General features: G+C 36.9%; 1 protein-coding gene across 1 annotated transcript in view; it reads right to left on the bottom strand.

Moving 5' to 3' along the window:
* Nucleotides 1-21741, bottom strand: part of Wdr49 (WD repeat domain 49) — a 135682-nt gene that overhangs the window by 6907 nt on the left and 107034 nt on the right. The window contains exons 17-18 of the mRNA XM_027942149.2: nucleotides 13428-13537; nucleotides 11545-11691 (exon numbers count right to left, since the gene is read on the bottom strand). Of these exons, the coding sequence (XP_027797950.2) occupies nucleotides 11545-11691; nucleotides 13428-13537 (257 nt within the window). The remainder of the gene's footprint in view (nucleotides 1-11544; nucleotides 11692-13427; nucleotides 13538-21741) is intronic.

The raw sequence follows: 21741 nt of genomic DNA, 5'->3' as shown, positions 1-21741 counted from the left end.
ATATATCTTTCTATTTAACCCCAATCCCAGCTCTTTAAAATCAACAACATCTGTGTCATCAGTAACCATTTACATTCACTCTTTCCTACCCGGGGAAACATGATATTCATACCCTCTTCACTTCATTTTATAGTTGATGATCAGACAAGGTTTATTGTAATGGTAACCAAGAAGTGTTTTTAAAGCAATGAAAATGAAAGATGTGGTGTTCATGAAGTTTTGCAAAATATTTTCACTAAAATAAAACGATTAGGTGATTTAAACACAAGAGAATCACTTTATCTGTTACCTTTTGATTCTTTCCTTAGCCACTAATTGGCAACTAACTATATCAGATGAGCAATTATGGCAAAACTCACAAAGACACCCTAGCAGCAAAGGACTTGGAGGCCATGTAAACAGAGCATGTGATGACCAGCTGTCGCTAGGCTATGAGCATACATTATTCTTAAAAGCTTCTATTTCACATTTTCCAATGTATTCTAGTTCCACTAGACAAGTCCTCATCTATCAAGTTTTATTAGACAATATCGCTGAGGTTTTGTTACAATGCAGATTCGACTCAATGAAAGTGGGTTGGGGCTTTAGATGTTACCTTCCCAACTGACTCCTATGCTGAAGTTCTAATTCCTAAATCTAAAATCTAGATCAGTATCACCAAGCTTTCTGTCACTTAGTTTGAACCATTATCAACACAGGTAACAGAGCCAGGTTGATGGCACAGTGGTGACTGATCAAAATTATAGTCTTCATATGAATGTTAAATAATGATTATTTGGGATTATTGAATCTATTTAAATATGTTTTCACATATTAATGACTTATTTGTAGACCCCAAACTTTGGTGTAAGTATGTGTCTATTTGTAAATTTAAAGATGATTTAGTGTAATGTGAACAAAGATATAGAATAATATGAAGGATTTGTGCTTCTAAAATGTTTCACTCTGGATCTTTAATAATCCAACGTTTTCTGGGATGAGACATATGTAACATTCTCTCATCTCTTTCTTGAAGATATTTATAAATTTTTTTACTGTATTTTAATTATTTGTTCAAGGAATAACTTTAACATATAATCAAAATTATTTTTCTTTACAAGGTTCTAGATTTAAGATTATATACTAAAGCAAAGATATATGACACTGGCTTTTGCTAGACACTTGTATGTATAATTTTCACCTATAATTTAAAAGTTACCATGGGAAATATTATGTTTCCATGGAAAACCATGAATTGTCTCTAGCACACCCTTCCAGGTTGTCAGATTATGGCTTAGTTCACTATTTTTAAAACTATTTTTTCACTTCATTGTAAATTGTGGGTGCTATGGTTTGGAAAGAACCACATATTAAGGTTTGGTTGCCAGCCTGTGGCACATGGGAGGTGGCCAAGTCTTTAGGAGGTGGGGACTACTGGAAGTAAGTTGGATCATTGGGACCTGTCCTTGAAGGGGATACTGGGGACCCCAGTTTCTTCTTGTCTCTCTTTACTTCCTAGCTAGCACCATGAGGTGAGCAGCTTCTTCTACCATGCACACCTGCCATGATGTTCTGCCTACGACAGGCCCAATGGCACTAGGACTATCAATGATGGACTCAAACCTCCAAAACTGTGAGCCAAAATAAATATTTTTTCTCTATAATTTGATTTTCCTCAGGTGTTTGATATAGCATCACAAAGCTAACACAGTTGGTTACTAATGGATAGGCAAACTCTGTTTATTCTGGTGATTATTCAATTGACTCTTACCTCTCCTTGGAAATATCGGCTTCAGTCCCTATCTGTAAATCGGACTAGCGCCTGTAACTTTGCACAAATTATAAACCATTGTCAAATTTTCAGTTCCTCTAGTTTCCTTCCATATCTAGCTACAACCCTCCAAACTTAACTCTTCCAATTTATCTTCCTCCTTTCTGAAAACATCACTAAGAACTAAATCTTGATACCCAGACCCCTACCCAGATTCCAGGTTGCTGTGCCAGGATCTTCAAGAATCCAAAACCACCATCTCACAATAGATGGATCAATTGGTTTGGCAAGAGCAATGCCAACAAGAATCGCTAACCTATTGTTTCTGAGGACCTATTTTGCCCCATCCCGGAGTTTTATGATCAACTGTGGGTTGTTCAGCAGTGAGTGATATTCACTCATCTTGAACAAAATGGAGACAGGGGAGCTGACAAAGTTCTCCTTTACATGAGTCCTGTACTCCTAGAAAGCTGAGATGGTTACAAAAGCCCCCAATTCTTTTTTTGTTTTGTTTTGGTTTTTGGTTTGTTTGTTTGTTTTGTTTTGTTTTGTTCCAGAAAGAGTTAACCACAAAAGATTCCTCTGTTCTCACATATTACAGATAAGACACTCTTGATCCTTCTTTTTGATTCTCAAGGACTCACAGACTTTTTTTTTTTTTCATTTTCTGGCTTCCATAAAAGCTTAAGCCTCATTTCTTTTATTCAAGATGTCTCTTCATTAATGCATATTCTCCCCATTGCAACAGCCTGAATAAAACCATCTCTTTAATGGTCCCAATGCATTTTGTATTTGACAGACAACATCAACAATAGAACAGTGTTTTAGTCAGCTTTTTCACTGCTGTGACTAAAGGACCCAACTAGCACAATTACAGAGAAGGAAGAGTTTATTTGAGGGATCACAGTTTCAGAGGTCTGAGTCCATAGAAAGCCAGCTCCATTTCTCAGGGCTGGAGGTGTGAGGCTGAACATCATGGCGGAAGAGCGTGGTGGAGGGAAGCTTGCATGATGATTAGGAAGCAGACAGAAAGGTCTCCACTTGTCAGATACAAATATACACCTCTAAGACACGCCCCATTTCCCACCTTCTCCAGCCACATCCTACCAATTCAATTACCACTCAGTTAATCCCTATCAGGGGATTAAATCACTGATTGGGTTAACACTCTTACAACCCAATCATTTCTCCTCTGAACCTTCTAGCATTGTCTTCTCTGAACCTTTTGGGGGACACCTCACATCCAAACCCTAACAAACAGCAATAAACAATTTGCGAGGTATCACTAATACTGCGTTTTCTCTATACTGGAAGTTTTAAAGATTTTGCGGATACAATGTGAATGGATTTGAGGAAATTTATTTGCAAAACCAACCTGGAGCCAGTTCCAAGTATTTTCCAGGTTTTTGAATAAGATATATCAAAGAGGAGTTTCAAGCTGTTTAGAACCTACTGGGAACAACTTGGAAGCTAAAGAGAGCGCAAAAGACGTTTCAAGATGAAAGGAATAGGAAGAGAATACAAAAGGACATTAAAAACCCAGTAGGTAAGACTAAAAAGTCACCTGGGGATTAGGAAGTGTTTGAAAAGTGTCCCAAGTTCCAAAGTGATAGTTTAGAACATTGAAATTGTGTCTGGCAAAATGCTTCTCATTGTACAATTGCCAAATAACCTTCTGCACACTATAATTATGGAGCCTGCATGAATGTGAATAAAATGCAGTGTGAAGATTTAAGGTAGACTCTGTAATGATAGCATGGAGGCAGAATATATTGGTAATTGAGACTTATTTAAGTGTTCTTTTATAATAACAATTTTAAAATTCTGCAGCATCCTTCTGAAAAGGAGATGAACAATTTTAAATAAAAGTGATAAAAATAGGTAATATTATAGCACAATAGCTGGTTTTAGAAGCAAGCACAAGAATAGGCTGCCTAGGGAATATGATTTGAACACCTTTGAAAAGGGGAGGCTGCATCTGCAAATATTAATAGCGTAGACACCTGAGTCCATCTTTCAGAATTTTCATCCAGGCTCCACCTAGTAGTGTCTCTGTGAACCTATAAATGTTATTTAAACCCTTGATGCCACAAATCCTTCCCATAGAAAGTTGGGTCAATAATCATCCATATGTCATAGAGCTGCTTGGTGGAAAAATAATGTAAAAATATTGTCAATAAATGAAATTATCACTCTTATAAGGCATCAGGCTCTGTGCTAGGGCTTCACACAGGTTAACACAGGTAATGTTCACAGCAACCTTACAAGGATGGTACTTAATGTGTAGCCCATTTTCAGTCAAATAAATGGAGGAACACAGTGTTTCATTGACCCACTTAAGGTCACCCAAACATGCTGTAGAATTTTGATTTGAAACCAGTCTTATGATTGAAATTTCAACTTTATACTAATATTACTTCCACATTCTAGTCCCTTTAAGAATATCAATTTGCCCCCAAAGCAAACCATGATCACCTTATAACTTAGCAGGGATAATGACTGTGATTCCAGAGGTCACAAAATATTGCCTGTCAGCACCAAATTTACTCTCCAATGTCTGTTCTGTGATAATAGATTGGAGCCCTTATAAATATTTCTTCATTGCCAGCTGGCATGATATTGAGCTCCTTAGCCAGAGTGCACTGAAGGTGAGACACAGCAAAGAGGGCCCTGAGTCCCCCATGAAAGTTTGCCACCCAACGCTAGTGGCTTTAGAAGAACTGTTTTGGCCAATAAAAAGATCCAGGAGCTGTGGGCTCCTCCCACAAGCTTTCCAACAACCCTGATTTCCTGCTTGAGTAATGAGCCTCTACTTGACTGATATATGACCTTCCTGGGGTGGTGGCAGCAAGTACCTCTATTGTATTTTGCCAGCTGACCACCAACAGCCCAATGCACAAGCACAGAGTGCCATGTCAGGTGCAAACCCCAGTGTCAAGTGCAAAGATCTCATAAGATATGCAGAATTCCAAGATTGGTGCAACTGCTGACTGTGTGCCCATGCCTACAAAACCTGCCCCTTTTCTCCTCTGGTCCTCAAGGAGCTCTCTGAGACCTGCTACCCTGTACACTTTTTTTCCTTGTGTTCCACCCAGCACAAGCCCCAACAAAGCCTTGTATGTATAATGTTGTTTTTGCCTTTTCACAATGCCTATCTCAAATGGCGGAAAGAACTCTGGGCTGAGCTGGTAATTCTGAGATCTGCTAATACACAGCAACAATTGTAGGCTATGACAAAGAGGGAAAGTAATGCTAAACACTGTTGATAGGACTTCATATTAATACTACCACTTTGGAAAACACTAGGAATGGGACCACCATATGACCCAGCTATTCCACTCCTTGGAATTCATCCAAAAGAACTAAAATCAGCATACTGTGGTATCACATGCATACTGATGATTATGGCAGTGCAATTCAAAAAATTACCAAGTTATGGAACAAGTCCAGGTGCCTGTCAACAGAAGAATGGATAAAGAAAATGTGGTATATATGCCCAATGGAGTTTTACTCAGCCATAAAGAAGAAAGAAACAATGCCATTTGCTAGTACTGGAGAATGTTATCAGTGCCCTTTCTCCAGCACTGGACTTCAACAGCACCAAGGCCCTGCAATAGCACCTCCAGCTTCAGACTCCAGCACTCAACCAGCAACTTCCCCTGTCAGCAGAGTGTGCTCCCTGTCTAGAATGACACCATGACAAACTTTCCATAATATCCCCAAAGGACAAAGAGAGGACCACGTGAGTGACACCGCCCTGTGCACAGTCTCCCCCATACTCCTACAGAGCTTTGCAGTGAGTTCTGAGGTATAATGCCTCCCTGTGGGTGGTTTTCCTTGGCACCTCCATGGTCAATTTCTAGCAAATTTCCACCTGCAGTTGCTCTGTAGTTTTCCCATCCAGTGTGGTATGGATAAACCCTCACCAACAAGGCCTCAGTCTCATCCCTGGGGTGGGTGAGACTTCCATGGTCACCTTACTTCGTGCCTGGTAGAAGAGGCTGCCCCTTCGATTTCCTGCTCCTTTTATTCCTTAGAGTTCTGTTTACTTCTTACTGATCAATGTTCTGGAATGCCTATATACTGCATCTAAAATCCAAAAGGAAAAAACTAAACTTAAAATTCATTCTAAAATGTGCCTATCTTGACTCGAAGTGCTCTTCAGTTTCCTCTCTCTTTCCTTCCTGCTATAGCCAGTTTCTTAAACAAGTGTTAGCTTTTCTTGGTAGATGTCCCACAGGCATCTCCATCTCAACATATCCTGAAAACTGACCTCACTTCCTAACTTTAAAGCATCTTCTTCTCCTGTATTTCCTCTGTCAATGATAGTTTTTTACTTTGAAATATTTATCCAACCTCGAAAAATAACAATCATGCATTTCTTCATCTTCGATCACGGCACACAATCCTTTCAATTCAATCTCCTTAAATTTTTTCAGATTGCTTTCAAAGTTCTTATTTTCAAAATAATGACACATACCATTTGGTGAGTGACTAGTGTCAGTAATTGGGCCATCATTAACCCACATAGCTCCAAAGGCAGATATGGCTACCCCAATATAATATCCAAGAAACCAGAGAGGGTGTAGTAATTTATCCAGATATTAACTTCTAGTCAAAGGCCAAGTGATGAGTCAGAGGCATATAGCTGGCTGTGCATAATATGCTGGTTTCAGTCTGGCCCCCTTATAATGCATCCATCCACCACATTGTTCCCTGAAGCTTTCTAAAATTCAGAGCTGGTCATATCACTCTCCTGTTTCAAATATTTCATCAGGAATTTTGTTCCTAGATAAGATTGATAGGTAGTGGCGAGTCATCATTCTCATTATACCAGATAGATAAGAATAAAAAAAAACAGATAAATTACAAATCATATTTTTAAATCCATCAAAGGGCTGTGGAAGCCAAGATGACCACATTAAATATAATTCCAAACATAATAGAGCTCTTGCTAGATGAACAGAGATGGCCAAATATTGTCTTCCCCCTGAGGATTTATCATGTTTGAGCATTGCTAAGACACAAACTTGCCGTAGACTGAGAGACTCTTCTATGTACAAGTAAAATCCACAGAGTCTTGATGGCTATGTGGGTTGGTGTGATGTGCTGGAATCTAGAAAAAACCCACAGCTTTGGCTAGTGTTCCCCACAGGACAACCTCTGAGTTCTTTAGTGTGTGGGCGACTGTGGATGGGACTAGAAATGTAAAGCAATGTTTCCTACAGTCTCACTGGACTTAGAAGGTAATAAACCACTAAAGGGAGAGGTTTACATCAGAAATTTGATATCAAACATGGCTTAAGCCAGCTAAAGCTCTACCGCAGCACTGACCCATCTCAGTTCCTAATCAGATAAAGGTGATCAGCCACTTACCCTCTCTGCTGAACTAAGGAAAGAGTAAACTCTTGCTAGGAGAAAATAACATAAATGATGGTGGAATGTGATGATTATTATTATCCAAAGTATATGTAAGAAGACACAAATTGGTGTGAATATACTTTGTATACAACCAGAGATATGAAAAATTGCACTCTATATGTGTAATAAGAATTGTAATGCATTCTGCTGTCATATATAAATTAAAAATAAAACTTATAAGGCTTGCAAAGAAGTAGGAAAATGTGACAATAACCAAAAAGGAAAAACATGTTAGAAACAGAACCAGTTCCCATTCAGATATTGGTGTTTAGCAGATCAGGACTTTTAAATAGCTATTAAAAACATGACCACAGGGGAGCATGCCTGTAATTCCAGTGGCTCAGGAGGCTGAGGCAAGAGGATTGGGAGTTCAAAGCCAGCCTCAGCAAAAGCAAGGTGCTAAGCAACTCAGTGAGACAATGTCTCTAAACAAAATGCAAAATAGGGCTGGGGATGTGGCTCAGTGGTTGAGTGTCCCTGAGTTCAATCCACGGGTACGCCCCGCAAAAAAAAGAAAAGTCATATGCAGTGATGTGCACCTATAGTCCCAGACATGTAGGAGACTGACGCAGGAGGATCACTTAAGTCCAGGAATTGGAGGCCAAGCTAGACAACATAGCAAGATCCCATGTCAATAAATAAATAAATAAATGGAACAGAAAAATGATGGACAAAATAAATGAAAACATGTATAATTCCAAATTTCATTCTAGAAATAAGTGTGTGTGTGTGTGTGTGTGTGTGTGTGTGTGTGTGTGTGTAATTTTAGACATATATAAAATCTGATATTGGGAACTGATTAGGCTGGCAAAAGATTGAATTAGGGAATTCAAAGAAAAGTAACATAAAATATACAAACTGAAGGCCAGACAAGAAAAAAGAAAAGAAGAGCATCAAAAGATTTGAGGTATAATTAAACTCTCTAAAATGCATGTAATCACAATCCTAGAATAATATGAGACAGCAGGAAGGGAAATAGAAATATTATAGGAGAAAGATAATTTCTGAGAATGGTCATAGTTGAAGAAAGATGCATTTAGGAATGTCTATGAATCTTAAGGAGTATAAACATACAGAGAACTGTATTTAAATCCATCACAATAAAACCTCTGAAATCCATGGATAAAGGTCCTAAAAGCAGTCAGAGTAAGAAGCATCAATAATATTAAGAGTAGGATTTTAAACAGGAACTATGGAAGCAAAGAAATACGTTATCTTTAAGGAGTAGGAAGAAAAATAACCTTGCCATCTACAATTTTAAACCCAGTGAAAATCTTCTCCCACAGTCCAAATGAAATTAATGCATTTTTCAGACACATAATAGCTGGAGAAAATATTGGTATATAGACCTATATTATAAGAAATACTGCAGCAAGTTCTTCATACTAAAGGAAATGATTTCAGATGGAAGCCTGGTATCACAAGGACTGAAGGACACAGGAAAGAATATTCACCTCTAGGGCAATCACTAAAACAATATTACAAAGAGATATAAAAGCTCTGAAGAGGAGATAACATGTAGTAATTCAGAATAATTAATTAAAACATTTCAGTGGCTCCTCACTTCTGATTAAATAAATGCCAAGGTCCTTAGACTAATAGACTAGGCCCTCCGTGATCTGGCCCCCTGTGCCTACCTAGCCTAATTCTCTTCATGCCCCTTCTAGAATACAGCCATTAGGAACTGCATGTGTCTCCCATAACACATCATGTTATTCAAACCACCTTAGATTTGCATATGCTACTTCTTTACCAGAAACACCCCCCTCTTGACTTATTGCAATTTAACATTTAATATATAGCTCAGGCCTAATCTTGTTTCCCTGAGAAAATGTCTCTGAATTTCCATGTGTTTCCACAGTACCCAGTGCTTATCTGTACCATAGCCCTTGTTGTAAACATGATTATATGTTTACTTATCTACTTTCCCACCTAGACTTTTCAAGAAAGTCTTTGAAGGCTGGGCCTCTACATTTTATCTCTGTGTCTCCACCATCCAGCATAGATGCTAGCACATTCCATATCTACCTTAGGGAATGCCAGATACACAAAGGGAAGGCATTCAATATCTAAACGCCTACATGAACATGCATGATTTCAGGATCTTCTAATGGAAGACCATGATATTATTCATGGTATGTTACAATATGCTTCCTCCCTCCACTCCTTTATTTCTAAATGGCACATGAATACCTCAAACTCAACACATTCTAAATATGACCCATTCCATTTAACCCCTATTTGTGTGTCAGACTTAGCAACTGCCTCAGTATCTGAAGTTGTCCATAGCAGTCAACATGGAGGCATTTGTTTTAATTCTGTCCCTTTTTTATCTCCGTGTGTCTTTTCTTACATTATTCCCTATCGACTTCCAGGTCTCCTTCCTTATCCTTTGAACTCCTCCTCATTCTGTAAGTCCCAGCTCAGATGTGACCCTCACTCTGATTTCCTTCCCAGGCCCCAACCAGGAAGAATCCGTCTTCTTTCTTGGTACCTTTGCCAAACCTCATCTGTGGTACCCTATGTCACATAGTAATCTGTAAAGTCAGTAGTTTGCATCAGTACCTCTCATAAGCTTGTGAGGATTTTAAAAGGCAGAACTGTTTTCCCTTGCAGAAAAGGCACATGAGTGGAAATCTTTTTTTAAAAGGTAAATGAAGAAAAGCTAAAGAAAGAAAATTTAAAAGGGAAAGAAAGCATGTTTTAAAAAAAAAAACATGGAGAAATTACAAGAAAATATAGTATAAGAAATTTAGTTTAAATTGTTTTCTTTGTAAATGTTTTTCACATGTTTTACATATTGTGATCTAGTCATCACCTCCAACCCCCAACATGCACATCCTCCCTGCCTATAAGCAGAATTCATCTACATCCTCATCTGGCTGCACAGTATGAAAGGTCCTTTGTGAATGGGATTTGCTTCTGTTTACCTGTCTCTCTCTCACCTCACTCACTACCTCCTGCTGTGTATTCATCTTGCATGAATTCAGACTCCTTGCTCCATCCTGGTTTTCTCCTCTGTGCTTACCCTGGGTCTGAACAGTCTATATAGCTTCATCCTGGTTCTCAGAATCTTTTGTTAATGTCTGTTTCCCAGATGCTCCCAGTCTGCATCTCACAAGAACAAGATACCTACTCCCCCATATTCATTATTAAAGATGGATCATCCTGATGAAAAATGATAGGGGGATAGATTGGAAACCTCATCAGATACACTTAAAGGTTATTTAGAACCATAGTTAATGGCTGCACATTTTTTTAAGAGAAATGAGCAGAAGCCACAGATGACCCTCATGACAAGCAAATTATTACAAATTTAGCAAAAAGAAACGTTAAGAAAAGATAAAAGGAAACTGATGATAAGTAGACTGGAAACTATGGTGATGGGGAATGACAGATATACTTTGCTCATAAGTGAAATTTCAAGCAAAAATAAATAAATAATGGCGAGCAGCTGTTCTCCCTTTCCACAGGGGACCAAGAGAAAAGGAGAAGCTCAAACATCCACAAGTGTGGACATAAGGAAACACCTTTCTACCGCAATGATTTTTATGGTTCAAGGAATCTGATGTCAGAAGATTTGGAAAGCTGAGAAGCCACAGATCTCAGACAGATGCCATGTAGTTCTGATTTTTTGACTGTTGCAGGTTGAAAACTTACACTGTTCATTAATTATTTTAAATGAGCTCCCCTGAAGTGTGCATATGCTTTCTAAGTGCTTCACTGAATATCAGATTGTGTTACCTGTGCTCCCATTAGGGCTCCCCATTGTGGAGAAATTTTCATGCAGAAATTTCATGCAGAAATTATTCTTTAAATTGTTAGAAACTCAAAAAATTAGAATAGTCTGAAAAATTGGGTATTCTTTTGCACATCTTGTTTCAAATCTTCAGAGATCATTCACTTGTATTTTCTAAGTTAAGTTTTCTTGCCCTCTCTTATTAGCCCAGCACTACAGCTGGCAGCCTCTGAGACAATACACTTTAAGTGGCCTCTATTTTTAGAGACATGAATAGAACAAAACCAGATTGCCAGAGATTCTCTTCTAAAGCAGTCTCATGATGCCTCATTTTCTGGGACCAGTTTTGAACATTAAGGTTATTTTGGGGAGAGAGGTTCTCATCCATAGTAGATGCATAATACAAGTTCATGGCATTCTGACTTCAGAAAGGGACAAAATAAAAATATTCCTTTTTTTAATTCCAGCCTGTTGACTTTCCTGAGAGCACAGACCAGCAGCTGAGCTATAAATCTCAGCAATCAAATTACCCACTTCATTTCACTATAACCTACAAGGCAAACATGCTTTTCTACTTTATATTTTAAGATTAGTGGAGAGAGAGAGTGGAGGTGTATGATGACTGAGGACTTACTTTCAGAAAGTAAAGGAAGCTCTGGAATTTGGGGATGTTCCTCCTCTGGCTCTTCCCTAAAGTATTTCTCAAGGTCTAGAAGGAAAGAAGGTTTCTTCACTTCCGGCAGCTCTTTCAGCCCTCGGATGCTTAATGACCTAAACGCACCTTCAAAACAGCAGGCTTTAGGGAAAGACATGGGAAAAGGACAATATCATTCATCCCTTAGAAGAAACTAGCACATTTTCAAGTTAACTTTTTAAAACTGAACCTTCCTGTTACTCAGCTGGTACAGCTGCAGTGATCAGCAAACACTATAAACACAGCTGTTCAAAATAAATCCAGGGTCCTTTCTATTCAGAGGGACCAAGATGAACTCAAGACTTCCCTTTCATTTATTTAATTTTTTTATTTTACTTTTTTTTTCCTTGAAAATGAATATTCTGCAGTTTGGAAATGTTTCAATTTCTCTTTTATCTACGAGAAAATTATATATCCTTTGTGAAATGGAATCTATTTACTTTTCAGTATATAATTTTTTAAAAAAAATCTATAATTTTGAATTGGCAGGTATTTTTTCACTCCACAATAATGTAAACCAGGGCTGTGTCACTGTATTTATTAAACACACAAAAGAGATGATGGGAATTCATTTTAATCAGACCCTTAAAATCAATGTTTTGGACAGAATGAAAAAAATGGCTTCACATGTAAGTGGGTAATGGTATAGAAATCAAGGAAAGCTTAATTCAAGATATGACTTTATGTTGTTTATTAGCTCTGGGAAGATAGAAACTGTACCTTTGTCATTATGAGGCTCAGTACTTAGGGTAGGTTTGATAGTCAGCACCTGCTATGAAACAAGTCCTGTGTAGCTTTTGGATCCTGAGGCAAGAAGGGTTTTTATTCATTTTCATATTTTCCTCTTTAATCTATTTTTTATTTAAAATTAAATTATATTCATTAAATTACAAATTTAGCAAAGAGGAACTCTGAGGAAAGATAAAAGGAAACTGATGTTTCCTTATTAAAGTAAAATTAAATTAATTTATTAACTGATAAAATTTGTTTTAATTGGTATATAAAACAATATTCTGCATATTAATGGAGTACCATGTGATGTTTGATACAAAAATAAATTGCATAATGTTTAAATCAAGCTAAACATATCTATTACCTCAAGTGTTTATTATTTCTTTGAAGTAAAAACACCTCAAATTCTTTCTTCTGGTTTCATGAAATATACAGAACACCGTTATTATCTAGAGTCACCTTCCTGTGCAATAACACACCAGAACTCTCCTTCCTGCTGACTGTAATGCAGTACCCACTGATCACCTTTTCCCCATCCCCTACCCGACCTCCAGCTTCTGGTAACCCCATGTTATTTCCCCAGTGCTGGTGGAACCAGGGTCCTCCCAGATGACAGGCAAGGGCTCTAGTTACAATCCCAGTTCTGGTAACCATCATTCTGTCATCAGATTCTATGAAATCAACTTAGATTCCATATGAGTGAGGTTATGTAGCACTAGTCTTTCTGTGCCTTGCTTGTTTCACTTAACATTAATGGTCTCCAGTTCTACTTAAGTTGTCAGAGTCATCATTTCTTAAATGCTTTAGGGAAAGTGTCAACATTCTGATGCAATCTATTTTGGGAATCACAAGAAGCACTTTACACATGTCTTCTGGCTTACAGTTGCATCACTTACATGCTGTATAGCCTTAAATAAGTTACTTAATATCTCTGAACCCTACTTTCTTCCTTTGTTTAATGGATACCATAAAATCTTACACTAGGTTTTTTAAGAAATACAGACATTTCTGGCATACAGAAGAGCTGTTTCCCGGATTCACACTGATTTATAAGATAACAACATAAAACTATATCAACAGTGATTACTTACTGGCTGATTTTTGTATAGTTTCATCATAATAAAGTTTAGGTGTTTTTTTCTTATAAATATCTCTTTCCTCATATTTTATGTCTAAATTTATATCTTCTGATAGTTTGACACTGGAAAGAAATAATTCACGATGAAATAAAAAATTAACTACAAGGACAGTTTGTGGCAATAAGTACATATTATACTTCTACCAAAAAAAAAAAAGTCAGTTTCTGTGTACTTAAGTAGTGACATCTATTTACACTAATCAAGCCATACCTTTGAATAAAATACTTGCTAGCCAGGTGATGATATAAAAGAGTGAGAACTACAGGCCAAGAGTCTAGTTAAGCAAGAACTCTGTTCCCATAACAACTGGAAAGTCAGAAAAAAAAATGATGCAGAATGAAAGTTTATAGAAAGACACACACATCCTACAATGAGTAAATTAATTACAAGGGCAACAAGGAACAAGTAGAAGTGATCCATGTCAAGTCCTCCATCTTCACTTAAGGTATCCAAAATGCAAATGTTCAGTATATTTAGAGCTTTCCATATGCATCTATTAAAAAAAAAACCTTTAGAATAGTTGAATCCACAGAAAAGATTTTTTATCAACAAAATGTAGGGAGAGAGGGAGCTCCTTATTTAGCTGTATGAAAATTCTGTGAGAAAAAAAGAAAATAATCTCAAATACTTAATATTCATTATTATAGATTTCAAACTTAACAGCCATAAGCTGGTGGTTGTCAAAAATCATTATTAATGTCTAAGGAGCACCAGACCTAAAAACACACCCATTTTCCCCAAGCCCCGGAGAGCCATGGGAACCTTTGCCTGCCCGGGTCCTTCTGATTCCCTTCTCTGCATGCTTTGGCTCTTCAAGACTCTCTTTCATCCTCAACTCTGCTTCATATTTTGTAGCTGTAGGACCTTGAGATATTTCTTATATCCTTGACCTTAATTTTCCTTCTATGCAATGAGATTTTGCTGTGGTTTACCTCCTCCTTTAGGAGGTACAATGGATGAAAGATGGTGATGTACCTAATACATAATATTATTCAATAAATGTTAATTGCCCTCCTTCCTTTTCCTCTACTCTATTTTTACTGTATCTCACAAATCCAGCTTAAAATGTCAATACAAGCAAAATTAAATCTATGCACTCTTAACATTAATATCAGACGCTATATATACAGCTTGAAGTAAGAATTTATTGATTTTTTATATGCATAAACAAAATTTTCATTTTAGAATTCTTTTTGAGTTTACAGAAAAGATACGACAATTGTTCAGTGTTCTGGTATACCTCTCACCCAGTGTTCTCTATTGTTAATATCATTTATTTATTGATTTGTAATAAATAATCTCAAATACTTAATATTCATTATTATAGATTTCAAACTTAACAGCCACAGCTGGTAGTTGTCAAAAATCATTATTAATGTCTAGGGAGCACCAGATCTAAATAAATAATACTTACAATTTTCTGGGGGAAAGGTGTATTCTTAACCCAATAACTGCAAGGCCTAACTACATCATAGCCCACCTTTCCAGTGTTCACCAACTTGGTATTGTTACAGATTCCTTATTTATTTATTGGTACATGTGATTGAACTTAGGAGCACTCAATCACTGAGCCATATCCCCAGCCCTATTTTGTATTTTATTTAAAGACAGGGTCTCACTGAATTGCTCAGTGCCTCACTGTTGCTGAAGATGGCTTTGAACTCGTTATCCTCCTGCTTTAACCTTCTGAGCCATTGGGATTACAGGCGTGAGCCACTGGGCTGGGCCTCTATTGTTAATATCTTACCATTTAACCCAATTAAAAAATCAAATTGGTATATAATGAGTAATCAAATTTCGAATTTTTAAGGGTTTCTACTAGTATTTTCCTAATTTCCATGTTCTGTAATAACAAAAATGTTCTACTTCATTATCTGAATCCTGAGACTTCTCTGGCCTGTGACAGTTTATTGTACTTTTCTTGTGGATCATGATCTTGACAACTGTGAAGAATATGGGTCAGACTTTTGGTATAATACCTCTCAATTTAGGTTTGCCTGACATTTTTCTTAAACTGGTGTCATTCATTGTTGGGAGGAAGGCCACAGAACGCAAGTGCCCTCATCACATCCAATCCAAGACATGTGCTATCAACCTGACTCCCCACTGCTGATGTCAGCCTTGGTCACCTGACCAAGACTGTGTTTGCCAATTTTGCAGTAATAACAGCTTACAGCACCCACCTGAATGTTACTTTTTCTCTGGAAGCAACTTAACCAAACACAGCCCACACTTGAGGAGAGGAGTTAAGTTCTGTTTTTAGAGTAGGCAGAGTACCTACATAAGTTATTTGGAATTACAGATTTTTTTAGGAGGGTTTTGCTGTCCAAAAGCCTTAAGGTAGGTGGGTAATTTTTTTCCCAAATCATGCTGGATTGGCCTCCCTCACATTATGCCATCTCCTATAAATAATAGCATGCTATTTAGCCAATGTCTGTGCTTTGAAAACAGAATGATCATTTTAAGAAAGTAAAGGAATCTGTAACAATAACAAGTTGGTGAATACTGGAAAGGTGGGTTATGATGTAGTTAGGCCTTGCAGTTATTGGGTTAAGAATATACCTTTCCCCCAGAAAATTGTTGATGAAGTACAAAAGGTTTGGGAGGGTGGGCTAGAAGCAGGAAGTTCCCTTTTTTGACTAGTTAACATCAGACCTTGATTTTCCCCAAAGCCCACAGAACTTTCGCCTGCCTTTGGACTATTTGCTTTCTGGCTGACTCATCTGGTGGTGTCTAAATTAAGTATCTTGTTGTAAAAATAAAATATTTTGTCTTATCCACAGCAGGATAGAAGCAGGCAGGGCATAAAAGAATCTTCTTGGAATTATAACAAATTGCACTACTTACTTAGATGGCTGCCTGTGAAATGTGGTTAGATTGATAAAGCTGCAAGAGAAAGGGAAACTGTCCACAGGACTAGATCAGAAGGCCAACAACAAATTGCTTTCTTCACATAGACATCGACATGGGGGAGTGGTTACCATGAAAGTGTGTTGGGGACTGAGAAGAGGTGATCGTTCCTAAGAGTAGATGTCATGGAGGAAGATAAAGAAGAAGAAGCATGCTATGAAAGACTTAAAGAAAGTTCTAGGGCTTTTTGGCAAAAATACCTCATATGTAGGGCCTGTTGTGGGCTCTGGCAACCTTAGCACCAATTCTGTGAGAAGGAAAGACTGTAGCTGATCTCCCTCCTCTCAGCTCTGGCTGCAGAGAGAAGATGATGACAGATTGATGATGACTGTATTGCCCTACTTAGCAATAAAAGGAAAGTGAAAGGACCTTGAGTGGTGGCTTTCACATATTGGGTCCTTGACAAAATACCGGATGACTTGACTGTGACACACCAATTATTAAGGTTTTTATATGATGCTTGTTGGACAGCAGCACAGAGTGGTGGCAGAGGGCTAATTCAAGCCAGAGTGTCTATGTTTGGATTTGATCTACTCAGAACCAATCACACAGCTTCTCTCTGCTGTGGTTTGCTGAGCTGTGAGATGGGGATGATAATAACAGCAATTGCCTAAGATTATACTGAAAATTAAATGACTTAAACACATGAAGGCCTTAGAACAGTGCCTGGAAATGGTCAGAGCTCTATAGGGACTGGCTACTATTACGTTCAAACAGAATAAGATGATACTTTTCCCTCAAAGCGGGGCATTCCAAGAGCCCCCTATGAGCCAGTTCTAAAACACTTGGGAGCTACCATTAAGACAAAAAGTAAGAAGATAAGGCACTCCCCCAAATAATAACTTCCTGCACCTACCTGTAGTTGTAAGCCTTAAATTTCAAAAATTAAGTAGACTTTCATTTGTCATACCTGAGCATAGGATAATTATTGCCACAGATTGTTGGTAAAAGCAGATAGTCAATCCCTCAGGTGTTTTATTCAAATAAGGTCTATTTTGAAATGAGATTTGAATGTTACCTATTTTTTCTTGAAGTTGTCCATCCATTTTCTAATTCAATTTTTCTCACAATATATGCTGACAAATAATTAGGTTATCAATACCATACAAGTAGTTTTAGGTGTCAGTTCTCTTCTAATAACAGTATGGAATTCAGAACGCTATAATTTAACATGGTTAAAACACCTTAATTGTAAGTGTGCCTTAAGCGGTCATGTATAAACTTGCTCAGAAATTTGTGTAATTTCTCCTCTGATTATTTATCCTGGTTCCTAATAATGAATTTATTTCTGTTAAGCAATTTTGTTAACTGTAAACAAGGGGAATGTGTCAAATAATAGAAGGGGAAATAGAAATGATCTTTGTTGGCCTAGAATAAGAATAAAGATCAATGAATGAGAGTTCTATGACAGGATAGGCCTGACTTAACATTAGAATCATTCTGTAACAGAGTGTATGACAGTGAATGAATTTACTGCATAGAAATTACTCAAAAAGAGACTGGGTTGTGCTTCTTAAAGATGCCACAAGAGTTAGTCTGGCACACTTCTAATATCCCTTTCAATGTTATTATTAATTTACTAAAATTAATAAACATGAAAAAATAATGTTTACTTTGCAAACAGAGAATCCAATTTAAAACAATGATATCTCACTAGTAGTTTTAAGAGGACAGTAGCATCCAATCTCAATTCCAAGACAGTAGAGCAGCCAAAAATTTCACATTTCTAGATAGCGGTTTTAGTGAATGTCGCAAAGACCTCTAAATCTTGTGATTCAGCACTTCCACTTCCAAGAATTTACTCTAATGATGAATTTCACTGGGTACTCCAAGATAGGCCCACGAAGAAACTTAAAAAAAAATGTTTTCCCAGTTAAAATGTGTAAAAGCTATATGATAAGCACTGTGGATATAGCTCAATGGTACAGTGTTTGCCTAGTATATGCAAGGACCTGGGTTCAATCCCAGTACCACAAGCAACAAAAAGAAAGCTACATGAAAAATTTCTAGGAAGTCATTATGATTATTGATATCCATAGATGCTCACATTAATTAATACAGAAATGTGTTCACTATATTTAGTAAATTAGTATATTGCTAAATTAGCATATTGTTTAGTCACTATATTTTTGAATGACAAAACACACTATAAACTATATTAAGTCCCCAATTTCATAATATTAATTTTTTTTATTTTCACAAGAATACTTGGAACAAAGTCTGGAAAATGAAATGCCTTAGCAATGGTTTTGCTACACTGATTTCCTCTTTTTCTTCTTGCTTGTTAGTAACTCCAAATTTTCCCATAAAGAAAACATGTTATCTTCGCAATATAAAAATATTCTAACTTTATGTTATGTAAATGAATCGACTTATATAAATGTTTCTAGATTAAAATAATTTTGAGTCCAAAAATTAAATATTGCTATAATTTAAGAAGAATTCATGTCTACTATGGTTATTCCTTATTATATATCTCTTCATTTCTTTTTTATTTTTTCATTTTTTAGTCAGAGTATAATTTTTGTAGAATTTAAGGAAGGAGGAAATCTGTATCTCTGAATCAGCTATTAAACTAGCATTAAGACTTCCTTTGGTTTTTTAAATACTACATTCATCTTCATCTCCCAGGATTTAAATGGAAGTATGCTCTTGACCACCTACCTACTTCTATTATAAACTATTATAAGTGGTATGAAAACCAGGTATTTGTGTACAAGCCAGAAGATAATATACACCAATTGCTTTTTCCTGGAAAGATAATCCTAGGCACTAAAATGAGAATATACCTTTAGATCATTTAATTTTTCCTGTATGTTAGCTGATTCTTTCATTTTCTCTAGACATTTTCTTTTTCCTTCTCCATCTTTCTTAGCCATGCCCCAGATGCATATTCACATACACACCAAATATGCTTTTTCTTGTTTAGTCTCTCTAAACTTCCACACACATTTATCTTTCCTTCAAATTTTTGCATATGGACAATAACTGGCATAATATCCTCCTTGAATTTATTAATCGAATTTATTATTATGACTAGGTAAAGGGGCACATTCTTCAGAAAACATTTTCTTAGAAAGAAAATTGTTGATAATCTCTTCAGTATTGGACAGAAAGCTCGAAGGACACTTCATAGCTGACAACTCCACTGGACCGTGTTTTCCACATAGGATTCCTGGTAACATTCCTGGGAGAAGTGAGGGATACACCTGGCAGTTCAATTCTGAAGACACATTTTTAACAATTTTATTTCAATTAGTTTGGTGATTCCTAAATGGCATTTCTCCATATGCTCTCATTTCAATCCCTTCATCTGAATTAAATGTAACATGGTTAAAAACAAGCATTTTTAAATACCGTTAGCACTTTTGATGTATTATTTTGTCCTTCAAAAAAGTACAACAGAGAAAATTTTGCGTCATCCCTGCCCCTACCTGGGAATCTCCCACAGCCTACCTAAGCACAACCCAGGTGAGAAGATTGCTCTTCTGTATGCCCATTTATTATAACAGAGAACAAAGCTTGAGGTTAAAAAAAAATCTGTGAATTTAAAAACATATCAGCAATAATTTTCATAAAACAAAGTGCTTAAGATGAATAGGTAATGAAATACAATGAGATGGAAATTGAGAGAGTAGTAAAACATTCGAATTCCAATTTTCAAATCTAAGGAACGGCTGATAAAAATTGTTAAAAGCATAACTGGGAATGGAAAATTAGCATACTGTCTGAAATACTCTTGAGCAGGAATCTGTAACATTTGTCTTCCCTTTTTCAGGAGTGTGACATGAGGAGAAATAGTGATGTTGCCCTAGGATGACTTTATTTCCTTATCTGTAAAATTTAGTTGGGTGTGTAGGAAGGGGCATTTTATCTTTCCATTCTCAGCACTCTCTGCTTGTACAGGTTTTGTTATGCTATATTTCTAAATTGGAAATATCCTTTTGCCTGAAAATAAAATGCCACTTGACATTTCAGCAAGCCACAATTCAAGGAAATGGAAGAACAAATATCAAAGTATAATTTAGTATAAGAGGATGTCTAAATAAGATTTTTTTTTTCTCTTCTATTTAGCTATCAGCAGAAGTCCAAAATGTCTGAGAGCAAAATTCTTAATTGGGAAGTAAAACATTCCTATGTTCCAAAGGGAAGTGCTAGATTCCTTGTATATAAGCCCACTTTGCCAAGAAGATAGCTCCCAAACTGACTTGTGGTGCTTAGGCCAGTCAGCACCCTAGGATACAAGAGACACAAACTGGACATTAACAGGGAGAATTGTGTCAGAGAGTTATAGGTATGTGCTGAGGCCCACCCCATGAGAGCGGAGGGACGCTTCTTTGCCTCTTATTTCTAGCCTCCAGTCATGTTGACCAGTCAAAGAACTTGATGTACAGACTCTGGATAACCAAGAGAGGGACATGGTGGATTGGGTTCTCATTCATACCTAAAAAGTCTACAGGTAAAAAGTTGTGGCTCAATTGGGTAAAGAAGGGATATAGTGGGTGGAAGAGTTGACATAGTGAGGATGTAGGAGTTTCCTAGGAGCCAAGCAGAAGTGAACCCAAGAAGAATTATGTACAAAGGGAAAGCCTGGAAGTATGAGGGGGTTAAAATTAAAAATAAATAAACTGTGATGGACACAGGAGAGAGAGAGCCAAAGAGTGCATTCGTTTGGAAATGTGCAATACAGAGGTCCTGAGTGGGACCATCAAAGAACCCTCAACTGGACCCTGGGGTGAGAAGGAGAAGGAAGAGTCAGCTTTGTGCATCTGCCATGCAGGGAGAGCAGCAATGCCAACATTCTCCTTCTCTTTCATCCTCCTTTTATAGCCTCAGTGAATGGGAAACTGTGACCAGTGAACAACAGAGAAAAGACAGTTCTGCAATGGTGTTCCACTTGGTCAAGATTTCTAAAATGACAGTCGCATTGAATTGAAATATGGTGGGAATTTTATAGAAGAATAATCTTCTTGTCAGTTCTGAGTAAGCCCTATTTCTTTTCTTATTTGGAATAAGTAATGAATCAAAAGTACCAAAATATTTTTTGTTTGTCTTCATGTAGTAGGTTCAAATATTTATCCCTACCAGAATTCTGTTTTGTAATTGTATATGTATATTGGGGGGAGTGTCTATTTTTAAACATTTAATATTTCTTTTCTGAATTAATAATTAATAACCTTTCAAAACAGAAAGCATCAGACTCAGACATTTGTACTGGTAAATTCCATAAAGTATTTAAAGAAGAAATGATATCAATTCTATATAACATGTTCCAGAAAATAGAACATTTTGTAACTCATTCCAGAAAGTCAGCATAACTCTCATGCCAAACTCAGACAAAGATATTTCAATAAAG

This window comes from Marmota flaviventris, chromosome 8 (genome assembly GCF_047511675.1).
Source record: "Marmota flaviventris isolate mMarFla1 chromosome 8, mMarFla1.hap1, whole genome shotgun sequence".
NCBI lineage: Eukaryota > Metazoa > Chordata > Mammalia > Rodentia > Sciuridae > Marmota > Marmota flaviventris.
Note: the sequence above shows the minus strand (reverse complement) of the source record. Positions and strands in the feature narration are given on the sequence as shown.